The sequence below is a fragment of the Amphiprion ocellaris genome, chromosome 13 (assembly GCF_022539595.1).
Source record: "Amphiprion ocellaris isolate individual 3 ecotype Okinawa chromosome 13, ASM2253959v1, whole genome shotgun sequence".
Lineage (NCBI taxonomy): Eukaryota > Metazoa > Chordata > Actinopteri > Pomacentridae > Amphiprion > Amphiprion ocellaris.
In genome coordinates this window covers 21,811,032-21,830,916 of record NC_072778.1, presented here as the reverse complement: position 1 = coordinate 21,830,916, position 19,885 = coordinate 21,811,032, and the positions used below count along the sequence as shown (strand labels likewise).

General features: G+C 39.9%; 2 protein-coding genes across 6 annotated transcripts in view; both read left to right on the top strand.

Moving 5' to 3' along the window:
- Positions 1-156: 156 nt before the first annotated feature.
- gabra6a (gamma-aminobutyric acid type A receptor subunit alpha6a) lies at positions 157-9,033 on the top strand. 4 transcript variants are annotated; one of them, XM_023268743.3, is made up of 11 exons: positions 160-298; positions 589-658; positions 740-846; positions 951-1,018; positions 1,411-1,631; positions 1,732-1,814; positions 1,903-2,046; positions 2,854-3,006; positions 3,105-3,355; positions 5,571-5,818; positions 8,155-9,033. In XM_023268743.3, exons 2-11 carry the CDS (start codon positions 612-614, stop codon positions 8,174-8,176), a joined length of 1,344 nt encoding a protein of 447 aa, XP_023124511.1. In that variant the 5' UTR covers positions 160-298; positions 589-611; the 3' UTR covers positions 8,177-9,033. The 4 variants fall into 4 exon arrangements, with proteins under 4 accessions (XP_023124512.1, XP_023124511.1, XP_035803380.1 ...); XM_023268744.3 differs by lacking the exon at positions 589-658 and having other exon boundaries at positions 157-298; XM_035947487.2 differs by lacking the exon at positions 160-298 and having other exon boundaries at positions 308-658; positions 5,574-5,818.
- A 152-nt stretch (positions 9,034-9,185) lies between these two features.
- gabrb2a (gamma-aminobutyric acid type A receptor subunit beta2a) overlaps positions 9,186-19,885 on the top strand; it is a 33,888-nt gene continuing 23,188 nt past the window's right edge. For both annotated transcript variants that reach the window (XM_055016657.1, XM_055016656.1), the window contains exons 1-3: positions 9,186-9,349; positions 9,483-9,583; positions 10,027-10,094. In XM_055016657.1, coding sequence (XP_054872632.1) covers positions 9,276-9,349; positions 9,483-9,583; positions 10,027-10,094 — 243 coding nt within the window. In that variant the 5' untranslated portion in view covers positions 9,186-9,275. The remainder of the gene's footprint in view (positions 9,350-9,482; positions 9,584-10,026; positions 10,095-19,885) is intronic.

Below are 19,885 nucleotides of genomic sequence, written 5' to 3'. Positions count from 1 at the left end.
CTGCTAACTCAAGCTAGCAGGGAACTTATGCTAACAGCTATGCTAGCAGTTTGCTCGGCGTTTTACCTTTACTGCTGTTTATGTGCTGCCACCTTGACAGAACTGTTATTGAGAATATTTTTAATTAATGTGTCGATACTTGTTAGTTTTACTATTCTTTCGCTGTGTTTTTGCCCCAAACTACTTCTTCTTCGTCTGTATTTTTCTTCCGTTGGTTTCCCTGAGTGTCGGTTTGACTGCAGCGCCATCTGCTGCATGTCAAGGAGGAACAACAACGACACCTGCTCTAAAACGCATGGTACAGTGTGTTAATTGCTGTTTATATGACTGTATTTTCATGTGTTGCAATGCATCTTTATTTTTGCTTAAGCTATCTTAATTTAGCACCACTAAATGAATCCACTGTTTGTCTAAAAGTGAAGTGGATTTGCTAATCTGTTAATTAGATTACTGCTCCAGCCTCAGTGCCTTCTGTCTTCTTTTGCACACCTACCAGTCACTTTAACGACACATGAAAAGCACTCTTGCTCTATTCATTCCCTTACTCCTTTCACATGCTATTTAATATGGTGTGCATTGCTGGGGAAGTTGACTGAAAGTTGCTGCCAAGGATGGCCATCCACTCGTTAGCTTTGGTTGCTTTTATATGCTGGATAAGGTGAGTCTTCTCTCTGTATTTTAACACGAGTCAGAGTACAGTGATCCTGACATTTGAATGTTTTTTGGTTTTTCCCCTTAGTCTAGGTAATGTTTGGGGAAACGAAAAGATATTCTCGGACAACATCACTCGCATTTTGGACAGGCTGTTGGATGGTTATGACAACAGACTACGACCTGGTTCTGGAGGTAATTCAGACTGTAAATCCTTGAAAATCTTCCATATTTAAGATACATTAGGAACACTGTGCTGCTGTATTTTTTCACTATGCCACTCTTAATTACTGTTTCAGGTGGTGTTACAGAGGTGAAAACAGACATCTTTGTCACAAGCTTTGGACCTGTTTCAGATGTCGAGATGGTATGATCTCCCTTCTGCAAGGACATGTATATGTGCTGACTGTGAGGGATAATAGTGCTTCAGTGACGAGCCTTATGGGCAATCTGCCATGAGACCGTCTAATGAGCATTAATCTGTTTGACCAGCCTTATAACTCCATTATTGATGGCCTCTAAATCAATATGACAACATGTCAGACAGAGCGAATGGCTGAATGGATTGATTAATGATTATCTGGGATGAGTGGCATCCATCATTGCCTCTTCATCTCTCCTCACCTTTCACTCCAGTGTTGAAATGTCTCTCCAGTGTTATGCATGCTGCTGAATGAGTGGACAAAGATCTAAATTTAAATGTTAGCTTTGCAGAGTGTTTGTCTTTGCATCCACTTATGCGCTGTGTTCATGCATCAGGAGTACACCATGGACATGTTCTTCCGTCAGATGTGGGTTGATGAGCGGCTGAAATTTGAGGGTCCCACTGAAATCCTCCGACTGAATAACCGCATGGTGGACAAGATCTGGACACCAGATACTTTCTTCAGAAACTCCAAGAAGTCTATTTCCCATAACATGACCACACCCAACAAGCTCTTCCGCATTATGCAGAACGGCACTGTCCTCTACACCATGAGGTGATCTTAGAAAATGTTGCTTTGTTAATAAGACATTTATTCTAGTCCCTCGTTTAAATAAATATCTGGGAGTGATCCGTGTGTATCCTCTGGCTGTCAGGCTGACAATCAGCGCAGAGTGTCCAATGAGGCTGATGGATTTCCCGATGGACGGCCACTCCTGTCCTCTCAGGTTTGGAAGCTGTGAGTATGGCAAAATGACATCCAGATCTATAAATGTGACCAACTTTTGAGCTGTTGGAGAGTTTTCTTAAATGATTTTCCATTTCAGATGCGTACACCAGCAGTGAAATTATGTTCACCTGGAGGAAGGGGCCGATAGCCTCCGTCGACTGTCCCAAAGAATCCATGAGTCTTCTGCAGTATGATCTTGTGGGACAGACTTTGTCCAGTGAGATCATAAAGTCAAACACAGGTAATGTTCACTCTTAGAGGGATACAGCTATACAGAAGTTTAAAACTGACAAGCCGATGAATTTTTGAGCAAAAAGAGGTGGAATGAGTATCCTCAGACTCTGCACTCATGTCCATTGCTCCCCTGCAGCAGGCTGACATAAAAGCAAAGACTTCCTTGAGCAGCCATCTAAGATTCTTAAGTGGTCAGGCCTAATGCAAATGGTGTGCCTTAAAAAAGAACTACAAGGTTTAAAGCCCAGTGGATGCACTGGCAGAGAGGAGGAAGGCTGGAGTAGTGTGTGTGCATGTTCTCTTTTCAGCAGAAGAAAGAGAAGTGCTTCCCTGCTGTGAGCCCAGCACATCCCTGGAACAGAGAGGATGAGGCACATTTGGGGAACACAGAGCGAGAGAGGGAACATCTGTATGTGTGTGTACATGATTCAGCGTGTTTTTGGTCTGTGAACGTCTGCATGCATGTGTTAGGCAGAGCAGGGCAGTGTTACGCAGAGTGGCACTGCCAGCTCTTCTCCAGCCCCCACCTCACTCGCTTCTTCCTCCTCTGCTTGATTTTATCCCAATTTCAAATGTCTGCTGTGGTCCTTCTCTCCTCCTTTTTATTTGTCCTGCACTCTTCCTTCCTCTCCTCTTCGCTCTCACATCTTACCTCACAGCTAGCAGGCTGCTCCAGTCCTCAAAGCATCAATATATCTATACGGTTCTATCAGCAGCTATTCTATTTCAAGGGCATGCAAGGGCATCCACTCTTTGTTATCCTGCGCCGTCCCTCGGGGGGTTGCTCTCTTCATACGTGCTGTTTATCTTGCAGGTCACTACTCTGTGCAGGTGGTCCATTTCCACCTCCAGAGGAAGCTGGGATACTACCTCATACAGACCTACATCCCTCTTATAATGGTTGTTGTGCTGTCACAAGTCTCTTTTTGGATCAACAAAGAGTCTGTTCCTGCACGCACAGTTGCTGGTTTGTTCCTCTTCCCAGCACCAATTAATGTGCACTAATCAGTCTGATATTATTCTATCTGTGTGTGTGTGATTCATAAACTCCTGGTTCTCCCTCAGGTATCACCACAGTGCTGACCATGACCACCTTGAGCATCAGCGCCAGGCAGTCTCTGCCCAAAGTAGCCTACGCCACCGCCATGGATTGGTTCATCGCCGTGTGCTTTGCCTTCGTGGCGTCCGCTCTAGTTGAATTTGCAGCGGTAAACTACTTTGCCACCTTGCAGGCCAACAGTCTGAAGAAGCAGAAAGCCAGACAGGACAAGCTTGAGGTGTTGGCCACTGGTAGCGATGATGAGGACACAGTTTCGGTAAGCAGGTTTGATTATTAAGGCATTATAGCGTTTGGCATCATTGGGCAAAAAATGACATCCCTACAGAATTATCTAAACTACAAATTTACCTTACTACATTCAGTTCTAATGTTAAGATGCTACAATATTATATATAATACAAATTACTGTGACTGTTTTAAATGTTTAGTTTAAAAAGCTACAATACTATGATTAAATTAAATGGCTAATTCAAAAATTAAAGTTAAGATCCAACAAAATGTAACATGGAAAACCCAATACATCAAAAGTTTTTTTATGATTACATACATTAGCTGCTACTTGCATAACACACCTAAATCAATGAGATGATGATGCTGAGTTGTATTGTGGGTAATGTCACTAGGTTGTGACGAGGAAGCATTATTAATTAGGATATTATTATTACTATTATTATTATTATTATTATTATTATTATTATTATTATTATTATTATTATTATTATTATTATTATTATTATTATTATTATTATTATTATTATTTTTATTTTTATTATATATTATTATTATAATTCTGAGTGTGCTGCATTGATTTTTGACACTTTTTGAACTGTTTATCATAAGTCTGTTACAAGAGAGCAGTCCTGAATCTGCTGTGTATTCTTTATTAAGTACAAATGAAGCTAATTATTTAGGTATTAGTCCTAGTTTTGCAAAACAAAGACAGAGCAAAAGATATATTTTAAAGGTTAGAGAGATAATCCGAAATACATTCCTGCAACATATTTGATTTAGACGCTGTAAAAAAATTACTAACAGTAATTAGAATGGTTTTGAAAATTTACTGTTATTTTCCTGTTTTTCCCTTTTAGTTAACTTGCAGATAATAAAAAAGCAATATTACAGAAAAAAATACTAATTTACATGAATGTTAATGACAATAAACATTGTTCTTTTATGTTTGAAAATTGCACAGATTTTACAGCATTTTAATCAGCAAAAATATCATCATTGTTATTTTAAAGATTTTCTCTCTTTTGTTAAATTATAGGACCACATCAAAAAATCTGTATTTTTACAAACAGTAAATTGTTCTGTTACAATGTGACTGTAAAATTATGCTGCTTCACTTTATTTAAATCTGCTAAATACATCATTATTTTATTGACATTTGCCATTATTTTCCCAATTTCTTGCAATTTTTGAACGTTATCATTATTCCACAATTTTTTAATATATTTTTTCTGACATTCTTGCTGCCAGAGTTTTACAGGATGTTTCTTTTTTTTGCAATTTTTTATTTTTATTTTTTTTGCATTGCATGAGAGTAAGAGCAAACAAAACATATAAATAAGCTATGGCTGTCTATGAACATGTAAAAAAAAAAAAAGAAAAACACAAGAAAAATCCTTTGAAACTGAATAAAAGTAAAATAAAAACATCTAAAATCTACATGTTTTTCTATTAACCTGACTGTCTACTGTAACAGTTACAGAAGTCAGTGTTGCAGAGCTCTTGGATTGAATAGATGGACTTCCTGCATCTTTGGTGCCAGATATGAGTTAACAGAATAGGTGATGTCTTAAACTTTGTAAGCAAACTACCTGCTCAGAAACACCATCATTTCAAGGCTTTAAATGCATTTAAATAGCTAACAATGGAGAACGGAGGAATGGCATCTCTTAGGTGCTGCAGAGAGTTTGATGCAGTGACGTTAATGATGAACAGGAAAACCAGCACCTTCAGACTCAGATATAGAAAGAAGAAATCATGCCACAGATCAGCCTTTTTCTATGCATTTCCAAGTAGTCACCCTGCCTCCTTCGTTCTCCTCATTCAGGGCACACCGCACATTAAATAGTAATATGTGCCGTTGTAGTGCTCTCATCTCTAGCTATGTGCTTTATGCTAATACAGTAAGCCACCACAGCGTCCTCCTGGGATCCGTCTCACGTGTGGAGCTCATGGTTAGATGCTTTAAAAATAGCTTCAGTGTGAGAACAGAACAACTCCAGCTCTCCTCCCTGTATAATCTCCTAACCATCCTATGGGCATCCAGCAAACTACCCGCTGCGTTGTGCAGAGATGTTGGCATACCATTGAGAGAAGGCTCCTGTGGGAACAAACATGACTTGCAGCCTTTTATGCATGACACAAGAATGTTAAAATTATCATATAAGAAGTTGAAGGGCAGAACCTCCCCTATGAAAGCCCACTCTAACCCCACCCTCACCTCCTCCTCCCTCTCCTCCCAGCAGTCAGACAGCAACCCTCAGGAAGGCCTGAAGAAGAGAAACCACTCGGTGTGCCGCAGTGAGCCTGGAGAGGCTCCCGCTCTGCCCATCTTCCTCCAGCAAGGCTCAGCTTTTCCTCCAATCCCACAGCTGGCCGGCACCAGCCCCATTGACGCATACGCTCGCATCCTCTTCCCCCTGGCCTTCGGCCTGTTCAACCTCGCCTACTGGTACATCTACCTGGTCAAAGACACTATGGAGAGGGCCAGGTAAACATCCCATACTTTAGTAAGTTGGTACATCTGTCTCTAACTGTCTGGTATCAGGGTAAAATCCATGTACTTAAAGAAGATACTCTGTCTTCTTTACTATCAATAAATCTTCTGAAAATAATTCATTTCTCCCTACAAATATGCTCTCTCAGCCTCAGATTTGTGACTACAGAGCTTTGTTGTTGTCCAAATACTATTAAACATGTCATTGAGTCACATTGCTAAAGACTAGAGTCAAGCTGGAAAATTCGAAGTCTTTTTTGTGCAACAGTCAGGTGAGCCAAAGGATTGTTGGTTTTTGTCCTAATATGAAATTTGTTAACAGTAACAAAAATCAGGAGCAGTAGTTCTTCTACTGTAGGTTCTGGAGATTACAATTAACTTAGCCGCAGCTGATTTTTACAACTCCGCATACTCAACCGAAGAGTATTCTTTCTGTAGTGTGACTCACCGACTGTGGATTGCTGGTATGAGTTTGATAATTGGCTGCACATTTGTCCTCCCCTTCTATCTATCTACCATTTGCAAAATTCACTTCACTACATTGAATATATAGTAATATAAAACAATATGATTATCCTGTATGAATCCCATAGTGGGGAAATTTGCATTATTACAGCAGCAAAAGGGAACATTTCAGAAATAACAGTAGAAAAGTAAAAATACACAAAAATACATATAAGTACTAACTCAGATTGTCCAAATATACACATATCAACATGAAACAACATTAACAACCCACCACACTGAAAATGTCAAGGTTTGCAGAAGATTTGGATAATGCAAAATAAGGCAGGCCTACTTATTTTCTGGTGAATTAGGCATTTTAATGGCAGTGCTCGCCTCCCTACAGGCTTCCAAGCAATTCACCCGTTGTTTTGAGGGAATACAACAACTGTGATTGGTTTAAAGGAGTAAAAACAAGCAGGGCAATTTTTCTCTGTGCAGTCGGACCATTCTGTGCCAAACTATACTTACAGTAACTGTGATACTATTGTAAATAATCCAGCACCAGTAACTATTTGGTTGACACTCCAACATAGAGTACAGTTATATTAACAAACAGTTTAATTCACAAAAGAAACTACACAATAAACACAGTTAAAGATTAATTTGATTAATAGCATTAGTTTTTTTCTGTAGATATCATGATATATTGCAATATTGTGATTTTTTTTGATAATCATGCAGTGAAAATCAGTTTTATAATATTTAAAGGTCCAACCTGCTAAAAGTACCCACATCAAATTTTAAAAAGAAGCAAAAATATATAGATTTTTTCTTTGTACATTTTAGTGTCAGCACTCTTAGTCATGTGTGACAAGGCAGCAGATCCAGAAAGCCTTTCATGAAACATAGTGAAAGATAATGGCTGAGGCAGACTTGGAAAGAATCCAGAATTCTACAAATGAGGCAAAAAAGGAGACAAAAAAAGTGTAACAATGGACGAAGAATGTATATGCATACTTACTTTGTATCTCAAAGAGCCACAATCCGTGTCTCACTCAGCTCTTATGATAGCTTCAATAGAACAATAACTACCCACAGTTTTTGTCAAAGACTTTTATCTAGGCAGTAAAGACATCAATAATTTCTAATGCTGAAACAACCGTGGGAGTTGTAGGCGAAAAAAGAAAAGAGGAGAATTATGTTTGGTGGTGTTGTTGCTGCACTGATGCCAGCACTGTGGTTTTTATCATCATCATAGATTTACAATACAAAAAGAGACTTGGTTAATTTGAGAAGGAAATAAATGCATCCAGCTCCTTTATGTAAGGTTTACCTGGGGGGCTGGTGGAACCCAGTCGTTTTAATGACAGCACTGTCTCTCCATGGGGAAACAAACCAGAGCTCACTTCGTACGTTAACCACACGAAGAAGAAGAAGAAGCGACTATTCACTTCCCCACTTATAAGTGAGCCACTTACAAAACACAAAGTTCCATGTCCAAGAAGCAAAAGGAGAGATACAGCGCAAAAAAGACAGAGAGAGAAGCAGAGACGGGGGAGAGAGAGAGATCTGTTATGTAACGCTGGGGAGTGCAAATCTGCTCATCATGCTTCTCATGTTCCTGTCAGAGAATTTTTATGGTTGTTTTGTTTATAACGTTCTGCAGAATAATGAGAGAGACAAGATGGAGAGCATGACAACAGCTGCATCACACATCTATTGCCTTTTATATTTTTGCCACTTTATAAGGAGACGCAGAGGAGGACGGGGGAGCACAGTAACAGTTTAGGCTGTGCAGTATACTGCAGAGAGAGCATCTCTGAATGTGGAAGTAGAGAGGCTTCTCTAAGCTCCACTCACATTTCTGGCTTCTGCTCTTGCAGGGACGTGGATGTTGAAAACTGAGAAGACATGGTAAACGGCACGTGCAGCCTGAGAGACCTTCAGCATCCAGCCGGCCTCACTTCGCCCTCCTCCCTCTGCAAACAAGCTCTCAGCATTCACTCTGCTCTCATCTGACAGAGGAAATGAATCAGAAACTCATTTATTCTGCTGCTGCTGCACATCCATTCATTTCACAGGCTGTGACCACTGCCCACTTGTGTTGTGATCAGTAGCTGAAGAGCTGCCCTTCACGGGCCTCAATCACTTGAAACCCCACCACGTTCACACGACAAACTTCTCGGAGACACACATACACACACATACAGTATGCATGACGCTCAGATGCACAAACCAAGAAACACATCAAAAAGATGCGGATGATATAATCTATGACTGCTGTAACTGATGGTGATGCAACAGTGAACCAATGCTTTCAGAAGCCTGCCCTCTACAGAAGCATGGCTCCCACTACAAGATCAAAGACAATTTAGAGGGGGCTCGCATCCCTCCTCGCAGCTTCGAAAAATGCACTCAAACCTGAGAAAATGAATTGTGGGGTTGTGTTTTTCCAGCCCACCTTTCTGCGCTGGCGCTCTGGTGCTCCCTCTGCATTTTCAGATGTACTGCAGGTCCTGTGGAAACATTGCAGGGAAGAGTTGGATGTGATCCCCATGGGTGTAGATGGCATGTGTTTTCTATTTTGTTGTGGTTGGTGCATAATTGTTTAGGGGGTGACATGTATCCACCCAGAAAAGAAAAAAAAAAACCTACAGAACTTGCTGATAACTTCATTTCAACCTGCTAGTGCATCCAATAATTTGTACTTGTCAGGATGTAGACAAACTTACCAACCTAAAGAATAAAAACCTCAAAATGAACATCATTGCTGCGTTTTTCACTCCTGGCACAAATGCTTGTTTCTTCATTACGCACATTCACTTGTCCCTTTAATATTTTTCTCTGCAATGGAAACTGCTCATCCACCATCATCAGTCTCCACTCTTTGATCTTGGGCTGGCTGCACGCATGCGCCCCTCATTGGCTCCTCTGCACTGTCTGGAGTAAGTTGGATGTGCGCTGTCCTCACTCGCATCCAGAAACCACCTCAAAAACTGTTGCGATGGGGAGGATCAGGAAAGACCACTTTGGGATTTTGACTTTTTCCTTACTAGTGACTTTCGTCTGGGCTCAAAGGTAAACATCGTTTGTTTTTTTCCCCCTTCTCCATCCTCCGTCTTGCAATGCCATGTATAGCCTCTGTTAAAGCGTGTCTGGCGTGTCATATTAACAAGCTATTTTGCATTACACCACCTTTTTTTCTCTACAGCGTCAAGGATATCAAAGATCCGAGCAATATGCCTCTGGTAAAAGAAACAGTGGACAGGCTGATGAAAGGATACGACATTCGGTTGAGGCCAGATTTCGGAGGTAACGAGCAAAACAAAAAAAAAAGGAAAAAAACTGAAAACGGAATGTCATGTTTTCACGCCCCTGCTTGACGCACGATACATGTGTAATGAATCGCAAAATCTGCTTTAATTTACATAATCATCCCTTCACAGTCAAATAGGCCTTTCCAATTAGGGCTAAGAGAAATGATGTGCATGTTTCATCCGATGAGAGGCTTTTAACGTGATCGATACCGCTCATCAATGTTTGATTAGTCCGCTAAATAAATGAAATTAGCGTCATTTGGGCTCATCTGTGTGTCAAACATGTAGGTTGGCGCTCTTGGTGATGTACAAGTCTCCTAGTATGTGGGGATCTGAGAGGGAACCGGAGCTCCGCGTCACGAATTTTGGTTCAATTTACATGATGAGGAAAAAAAAATACTTCATGTGTCCCGTATTAACGCATCCTCTCCTTCACAGGTGCGCCGGTGGCCGTGGGGATGAATATAGACATAGCGAGCATAGACATGGTCTCTGAAGTCAATATGGTAGGTGGATCTTTATTATCATTATCATTACCGCGCTAAATGTGGCCCGATTGTACTTGGCACTGATGCGGCTTTTTAAAATTTAAAAAAAAAAAATTATTACCTCTGAAGTGGTATACTTTATCACGGGTGTGAATCTTGTGGGAGAGAAAAAAAATGTCAAGGCTCCCAAACACCATCGTCGCCATCCTCTTCTCAGTCTGCGCATTTGCAGCTCTGGTGTGTTGCTGCATTTGAATTCAAAACACACACTCACTGGCGCACTCGGACGCACAGCCCCGGCTGCGCGCACGGAGAGCTGCTTGCTTGCTTGTGTGTGTATGTGTATGTGTGTGTATGTGCTTCACGTTGTCAAGCCTCCATGGTGCAATTTTGTTGACACACACACACATACACACACACACACACACACACACACACACACACACACACACACACACACACACACACACACACACACACACCACCCCAACCCTCCTTGCAGTTACCTACAAAATGAACCAAAAAAAACCATCCTCTCTCCTCCCAAACAGGCATAATTTTTGCTCCTTTCTCTAGGAAAAAAAAAAAAAATTCAGCGACCGATCACATCATCACAGTCTACGTAAATGATCTTCTCCCTACTTGTCAGACGACGTAAGCATTTTTAAATAATATTATTACTATTAATACACGTCTGGTCGCACAGAAAATGGGTCTGAGCTCTGGTGCGCAAAGATGAACTTGATGCACGACTTGGAGAGGACAGGACAGGGGGAAAAGTTCAGCAGCCCATGCAAGAGCACCACCTATTGATCCGTGTGACAGACAGACAGACAGACAGACGGACAGATAGCCGGACCGCAGCCCACATCACACTGATCAGACTTCAGCACATTAGGTACACTCTGTTTCTTGTGTAAAATGAGTGTTTTTTGTTTTGCTCGTGTTATGATATTTTTGGTGCATTCAGAGAAATGTGAAGAGCAGCCTTCCCAAAGAGTGTGTGAGCAGAGCATTTACAAAGCAGCCTCTCCATGGGGCAACATAATAGAAATGTTATATAAGAGCATGAAAAACAAGTTTGCCACTAGAAATGGAAGCGGATGTGTTTTCTATTATTAAGTGAGTTTTTTTTTTTTAAAGAGCTTGTTTGGTTAATCGTGCTAGATTTTGATCTGAGAGCTTGTCATGCTACCTGTTTGTCTCTTTTTAAAGCTGAACAGTGCAGCAGCTTGCGTGAGTTTGCTTTTTGTTGAGAAAAAAGGCACTGAATGGTCAGAGAGCTTTGATGGAAATGATTTATTTTGGTGGACGATGCTGCCAGAACGGAAGTGCCTTGGGGGTCCGGGGAGATTTGAAATAGAAACCCCTCACCGGCTTTTGTCTCTCTCTTTTCTCTCTTTCTTTCTCACTCTCTCCTCCATCCTTCCCTCCCACCACTTTGACTGGATCCCTGGCTGTGACTCTGGGCTCAGCAGCCATGTAATCCACCTCTGCCTTGCTCCAAAGGGTTATCTTACTTAAGAACTAGGCATCTATGCAAGCATTCATTTGGAAAAAAAACACTGCTTCATACATCCGTGTGTGTGTGTGTCAGCAACAAAACACAAAACTGTGCACAAACAGTGAATGGCGACTGACGTCATGCAGCTCCCTGTGGCTATGAGAGAGCATTCATCTCTCTCATTTCTCAGAAAAGCTCTCGCTGCCAGATCTGCACAGGCGTCCCTCTGACACGACAGACAAATTTAGACAAAAGTTTAAAAAAAAAAAAAAAAAAAAATCACCCAGTCCTCGTGGACTTGTGTTTCACACGTTGTTACCTTGTGAAAAATCCTCCCTACGACTTACATAACAGGTTGGAATCTCCTCCTCCTCCTCTTCTCTTCATGTCCAGCTCTCTTTGGTGCAACAGAAGATAATAGCGGTTGACGAGATTGATTTCAGAAAAATCGATAATATCACTGTGCACCGTGATCACAAGGATGGAGTCGGTGACCGGTGCTTGGTGCAGGGCCACTTTGATCTTCCTCATCGGGGCAGCTGCTTTTAAGATTAAAGTGCTGAGAGGGAAAACAACACAGAGAGGCGAGGATGAAACTGGTGAGGATCAGGGTGGGAGAGAGGTGAAGGTTACTGTGATCAGATCCAACTTCTCCTCTAATGATATCTGCATAGTGAGGGAAAGTTACTGCAGATCTGGAGTCTGTTTTAACCCCTCAATAGGGTTTCACTTCTTATCACTGAGAGGACTTTAAAGTTGAAAAATCACCTTGTTTCACACTTTCACATGTATGTTCTTTATCAGCTTCATCTGAACCAAAATAGCAAAATCCAAGATTTTATTTTTTGTAGGAAAATCATCCGATCTAATGGAAATGCTCTACTTTTACTCAAAAGTCAGTATTACCTATTTAATGTTTACAAAAAACTTTGACATGTCTACAATAATTCAGGTAAAACCGTAACTTTGGAGTATTTGTCTACAAAACATGAGTTTATAATAACTTTTGTGTGATGTTTGGGATTAAAATGAAAGAACTAATTTTGTAACAATTCATTTCTCCATTGTTGGATTTGTTTTTTGATCTATAAAAAGTCAGAAAATGATAAGAAATGTCAATCGGTGCCTCCAAAAGCCCAATCTGACACGTTAGAATGTCTTGTTTTATCTGCAGTCCAAAGATATTCAGTTTATTGTCATAGAAAAGAAAAAAAGAGAAAATATTCACATTGAAGAAGCTGGAATCAGAGAATTTGTGGAGTTTTTTTTCTTTAAAAAATTCTAATTGATTGATTCATAGTCCTAATACTTGATGGTTAATTTAATACTTAACAATTGATCGATTAATTGGTGCAGCTGTAGTGACATTATCCAAAAAACCTTGAATAAATAGAACCAAAAATATGAAGTTTGCTGTTTCAGGCAGCTAAAAATGTCTCATTATGAGAATCTGTAGCTGGTGATTTGCTTGTCTTTCACTTTAAAATACTTTATCAATCCCAAAAGGGGTATTGCTTATGTTACAATTGCTCCCATTTAAAGTCTTAGAAATATAAGCAGTGCAAAAATATACATAGATAAACATAAGTAGAAAAATATGTCCTAAAACTGCGAACATAGTAGAAAAGATGTAATAATGTATAAAATGTGCATTGTTCTAAGAAGTAAAAATGTAAGCGTACAGCGTAATAAAGAATTGGTTATTGCAATTGCATTGATTTATTAGAGTAAAAAAAAAGAAGATATGTTGGGCTTTAAATGTTCTGGAAGCTTGAAGCTGATCTCAGAGAAGAAAATGTTCTTCAGGCATTTTAGTCAGAACAAAGCAGGAAACTATATTACAAGCCTTTATTTAGTTGGTATTTTGGTTAAAATTTAAGATGGTTTGGATCTTTTAGGGTCTCAATCACAGCAGGATTGTAAATATAAAGAACATTCTGGTTATTAGTTCTAAAAGGAGCTTATTCTTTATGATAATCAGCAACCAAATCCCAGGATGGCTACAAATGAACACAGCACATGAACCTGAAGGGAAATGGAGGAATTTGGAGTGGAAAGAACCCGAGTGGATCTGAAGTCAGTGTTTGTGTGCAGGCCTGCCATCATGGTGGTGTGCAGGATTGGGTTGTAGACAGCTGCTCGCTCCTCTAATTAAAGATAAAAATGCCTCTGGTGGAGAATGAACTCTGTGTTTTGGTCGGGGCTGATTGAAGCCATTGTGGAGTTTTTGTTCTTCGCCAACATGAAGGGCATGATCGCTGTTGAAGTGGCGTTTGAGTACGTGGTGGGATTTGTAGTTTTGTTTCTTCTCTCTGTGTGTAATGCTCATGTAACAGGCCTCGGTTCACGTGTACGTACCACAGTAGAGTCTTTTTTTTGTGTGTGTATTCTTTTGTGATCCACAACATCGGCCCGTTGAGGCTCAAAGGTCAGCCATGTTGTCGGGCAATAAAATGTGCAGGTCAGTCGGCACCATGGTCGCAGCCTCGCCTGCATGACATTACAAATGTGCTATTTTGAGAGGGAAGTGTCCTCCGAGTCCGAGGTGTGACCACACATCCTCGCTGGGTGGGCTGTGCTGACTCACTGGGGTTAGTGCAGAATATGGCATAGATATGATATCATGGCCGAGACCGCCGCTCTGCCCGCCTGTCTGTCTGTCTGTCTGTCCGCCTGTCTGTCTGCTGAGTGCCGACATCTCGCTCCATCACTCATCTCCCTCACTTAGCAGCTGAAGTTTCATTTGCATAAATGCTGTTTGTTTTTGCTGAAATCACAGATCCAGGAACCAAACCCTGGTTACGGTGCATTAAAAAGTGTTTTGCACACAGTCGGTGCAAGTCTGTTGTCTCAGCAATGCATCAGGACTGCATAATAATGTCTTCAGCATGCAATCCATATGTTGGGTAGCTGCAATGTGCGCTCCGAGGCAGGAAAAAGCAGAGTAAATGAGTACTTTCACTCCTCGTCTTTTCTTCTCCTGGCTCGTTAATTACATGTAAAATACCTGAGGTTAGTGGTTGTTGAGAAGCACTGCCTGTACTATAATACTGCTCTCTGAATGTTAATTAGCTGGCTGTGAATTAAAAGATTTAAACAAATCAGCTGTGGTGGCTTCTGGGATGGAGGAATTAGTGGGGCGTGAGCGTTCCCTTTATTAAGATCATTATCCCGACAAGCGCTGGTTTCTTTACATGAGTTAGGGGCTCTGGCCATCAGATAACGGCGGCCGATGACCAGAGGGGAAGGAGACGCCGGCCTCCACGTTACAGTACGACCGATACTGCTTCATGTGTCTGTGAATTAGCAACCATTTTGATCTTGTTTGTCCAAACTGATCCTGTTCCATTTTATTTTCAGCTTGTGGAAAATAAGCTTGTGTTATTTTTACTCAGTGTTGCCATGACAACACAGCCTTTTTCAGTGCATCTGGGGAAGACAAGGAAAAGCAAATAAGAACGCTTCTTTTTTCTTTTTTTCTAGGGACTTTTTCAAGGTTTTTAACACTTATTATCCAGATGAAGGTTGTTCTGTCTTTGAAGAAGCCAGATTTTTTTTCTGTGTGTGTTTCTTTTTGCATTTTGCTATTATTTCCCTTTTTAGCAATTGCTGATGTTACTAGGAATTTCTCAGAATGTGTGTCTGAAATAGGGAAGCAACTGCAAGAGCATCTTTCACTTATTTAATTAGCATTTAATCTGTAAAATGCTAGAAAACAGTGAAAAATTAGCTTTACAGTTCCAGAGTTTTTTGTCCAACCAGCATTATGACGCCTCAAATGTTCTACTTTAAAAAAAAAAAAAAATTACTAAAAAACTGAGCTAAAACAGCAAATTTTCACTTTTGAGAAACTGCACTCAGCAAATATTTTGAAATTTTGACTTAATAACTTGATTATCAATACTGGTGCTGAATACATTCTTTCAATCAACTAATTTCTACATGGAAATACTAAGTTAAAAGTATACACATTTCTATATAGACTTGTAACATTTGAACACAAGAAAGACTTTGGTCTGTCGTTCATCCATTGGAGCTTTGCTTGTGTCTCCTCCGTTTGCTCTGCTGAGCTTTCTAAAAAGCTTAAGACGAGAATGCAGGTTGTCCAGAACAATGTCATTAGTTATGCTGAGTAACAGATTAATATGGTCAGCAGTACAATTACATCACAAGAACAACACTTAATCCTGCAGCTTTCTTACATGCATGCATGCTGGGCTCTCTGCTTAATATTTAGTCCATGGACGCTGTGTTAAACCGAAGATAAAACCGCTTCAGGGAGACCATGAGCTTTTAAAAGCAGAAATATACAACAACTGGAAGTAAAGGAAGGATTTTAATAGATGCAACTTTACAGTGTTCACAGAAAATGTGCTGAAAGTATGCATATCTTAAATATTTAGTGTCATGATTATTTATTTTTTTATTTTTTTGAAGTTTTGGTAATACAGTTGTAAATTGAATAGGGGTTTCCTTCCAATGCAGCTTCTTAAAATGGATCAATGAGGTTTAAAATAATGCAATAGAATTCCTGTTTTTTTATGTTAGCTGGTTTGTGTCATTTGCTGTCTTTATCAACGCTTACCCTTGCAGAATTTCCCTGCAGGAGAAAACTTATGCCAAGCTTAAATTAGTCATAATCTTCTTTCATTATGGCCAGTATAGGGAACTAAAGAAGACAGTGCATCTTAAAACAGGGCGTAAGTTATGTAGCTCCATTAAAAGCCTTCAATGTGCTGATGACTCCTTTAATGATTCTGTCAGGGACTTTCTCCACTGAAGCTAAGTAGCTGAAAAATGACCCGTTGGAAAGAGAGCCGTAAAGGCGACCATATTGTTGTCACTTCCTTCGGGACGTGCACGGCTCATTCAGGATGTACCGACTCTACGCTTGACCCCGAACATTTAATACGAAGCCCAGAAACACAGAGAGCACAATAACACAAATATACTCAGCGAATCAGTGTTCAGTGTTCGAGGAGCAAACAGACAAGAGGCTGAGATGTCTGCAGACGAGCTTGTTATTGCCCAGATGTTGAATTGTCTCCTCGTAGCAGACTTTGTTATTTTCGGCAGATTCCTCCCTGCTCCTCCTGCAGCGCTCGGCAGCAGGACGCAGCACATGAAAGTGTTAGCAATACGGTGGATGTCTGTCCGGTGCTATAAGGGCTGCAGAGAGACAAGGGAAAATCACTCATACACGTGCTGTTTTTCCCCTCTGCTGCATCTGTAATAGCAAGAATCATTATTATAACACATTTTAATGACGCATCAAAACCGAAATAACCACAAGCTGGTGTTGTTATGGCAAAATATTGAAACATTTCATTGATGTATTCCTGTAAATATCATATATAGACATGTTTAGACAGAAATCCATCCTAAAAAATCGAATTTGTTTTGTTTGCCACCACAGAAATAACCACAAGCCAGCATTGCTTCAGAAAATAATGAAATTATTTATTGATTTATTCATATAAATATCATATACACAGATGTTTAGACAGAAGTCTGTTGAAAAAATAAAATTCCTATTGTTTGTGTATAAAGGTTTATAGGATATTTTGATTTTGCTTCTCAGAAAGTCATTCACAAGGTAAAAACATCTGCAACATTATGATGTTACTCATGTTTGGGGTCAGTTAGACCCCAGAGAAGCCAACCTCCTGGTTAGTTTTCACAAAAACAAAGAAACACTAATAAGCTTTTGGGGGATTTGGGAGTGCTGCATAAAAACTACAATTAGCACCAATTACAATTTTGATGCACTATATTTAATCATGTTTTACAGCTGAGACCAGCACTGGTTTGTAGCTAAATAATATATTTGCTTTTATTGTTTTAATTAGAAATGCACATAAAATGGACTATTTACGAGTGTGTCTTTTCATAGACTTAAAAGACAGCCAGATGTAAATAGACATGTGATGGAATCTAGAAAAAAAATGCATAATGTCAGCTGTTTCTTCCAATCTATATTTACAAAGCAGGCGGTATGTATTGTGTTAAGCCTGTCTATGTGCAGCTCCCTCCCATGTCACTTGTGACAGCTGATGTAGTTGTAATGGAGGACTTGTAACAACCGTAGTCTGTCAGATTTCCCCTGGAAACACAAATGCACTTCTTGTCACTCTGTCAGGTTCTTAATGGAGTTTGTTAGCCCAGAAACATATCTGCTGTGAGGCACTGTCACTGAGCACCCAGCCTTGATGTTTTTGAAGTTAGCCGGGCCTTGTTTGTATCTTTATCCCGTTTATATATTCAGTGCTGTCATGCTTTTTTTTTTTTTCAATAAAAAAAAAAATGTTGGTGCTCTCCACAAGATGTCTCCCTCACTGATGCTCACTGCTCTGTCTGTGTGATGTTAATGGAGTTTCTGAGAAGCATTTGTGACAAGCAGACTGAAGGTTGCTTTGGAGACCACCGCTCCAGTATGGGACGGTCTGACCCTCAGTGATCTGCAGCTGCTTTTTTGGATGCTGTAAGCTGCAAATCCTCCTCACCTGCCTCCTGTGACGTTTTTACTTTCCACTTATGTGTGAAGGAAGAGGCTCAGCTCTTAGCACATTGCATTATTAAACGTCTTGTTTATCGCTCAGAAATTATTCTCAGCCCAGGAGAGAAAAAAAATCAAGGAAGATGCATATAGGATTCTGATGTTTCGATTCAGGTTAATCCTGTAGAAGCTCGAGGTGACAGACAATCTTTGAATCACTAATTAACCTCCTATGCCTGTCTTTGGACTGTGCACCCACAAAAACCCACACAGGCACAAGGAAAACATGTAAACTCCAATTAGAAAGGTCACAACCGAGCAGAAGGTTTAAACCCAGAACTTTGTAGCTGTGACTGCTTAGGGAATTTTTGATACATTTCTGCTATGTTTGCACAAAAACACCTACTTTTCTGCACTGCACATGTAGAGCAAAACAAAACATAATGTCACCCATTGCAGTTGACGTAGCAGATTTGGGTTTCTTTGAACAGTAACTCCTAACTGTACAGAAAAGGAGGGCAGGCAGCTGTAGTTTGTGTCCCTCTCTGAGCTCAAGTGATGTCCGATTCAAGGTAAACAGCACCATCTGTGAGGCCATAATTATGCTGCCATTTATGCAGCGCAGCCAGAAGGCAGCATGCAGGCAGGCCCAGGTGTTACTCTGTGCAGATCTATACTGTCAAAGCATACTGAACGTATGCAGCCAGGATCTGCACACATGCAAACACAAAAATGACAGCAGTCATCTTGGATCCAAGCTAACTTAGCAAGAGACACGATTCAAAATGTTTTCCTACAATGAGAAGTTTACATGTTTACTGCAAATCTGTAAATCTTTTAGTGCCAAACATCTCATCATAGGAATATTCCCCAAAAAGAGTGAAGATAAACATCTCAAAAGTGATGCATTTCATAGATGCAGAAAATGAATTTGGGCGTTTTGGACAAACATTAGTGATTCAAATTAGAATTTTCTGTCCACTTTTGAGCATCTACCATAATAAGGAGGTTTTGGATGCAGCCTGTTTTAAAATCCTGCTATTGCATGAATCATCAGTCTTTAAATCAATTAATCGACTGATCAAAAATTAATCACTGAACCATTTTAATTAATCGAGCCAGTGAGTCATCTATTAGGCAGACATGAAAATTTTGCAGTGTCCAGCAGATCAAATGTGAGAACTTGCTGCTTTTCTCTTTTATATTCTTGTGAATGCTTTAAATAGCTATTCAAAGTCAGAATTTCTGGGCATCTTAAAGACTGCACAGTTAGTTGAGTAATGTGCAAATTAAGAGCCATGAACACAAACATAGAAATCCTAAATGTGCGTATGACACACGCTCGTGACCTTGTTGCTTTATCCATCATGTCAGAGGATGTTTCACTCTGAAGATGTGCGACACCATATTAACGCTTGTGTTGTCCTGCGGGTCAAATTGACCCATTTTAAAGTTTGAAAATGTTGAAAAAAAATATATTTTCACAGTGAAACTTCTGATGTCCACATTTTCAACATTTTTGGGAAATTTTTCAACATTTTTTGGTGGAAAAAAAAGAAATGTTAAAAAAATGTTTCTTTAAGAACATTCAGAAAAAAAATCAACCGAAATCCAGCTAATTTTGCTGGATTTTGGTTGATTTTTTTCCTGAATGTTCTTAAAGAAAATATTAGAAGTTTTACTGATATATATGTAATCACTTTAGATATTTTTAGGATTTTTTGGAAGATTTAAAAAAATATTTACAAGAATTTTCTTACCAAATTTGGGGGATTTTTTTAATTAAAACATTTAAGGAATTATTGGAAT

Bases quoted from the DNA above. Each gene is read 5' to 3' on its own strand.
- gabra6a (XM_023268743.3), top strand. From the start codon at position 612: ATGGCCATCCACTCGTTAGCTTTGGTTGCTTTTATATGCTGGATAAG. The intron at 1,632-1,731 runs GTGATCTTAGAA...TCTGGCTGTCAG, and splicing joins ACTGTCCTCTACACCATGAG to GCTGACAATCAGCGCAGAGT. The intron at 5,819-8,154 runs GTAAACATCCCA...CTGCTCTTGCAG, and splicing joins GACACTATGGAGAGGGCCAG to GGACGTGGATGTTGAAAACT.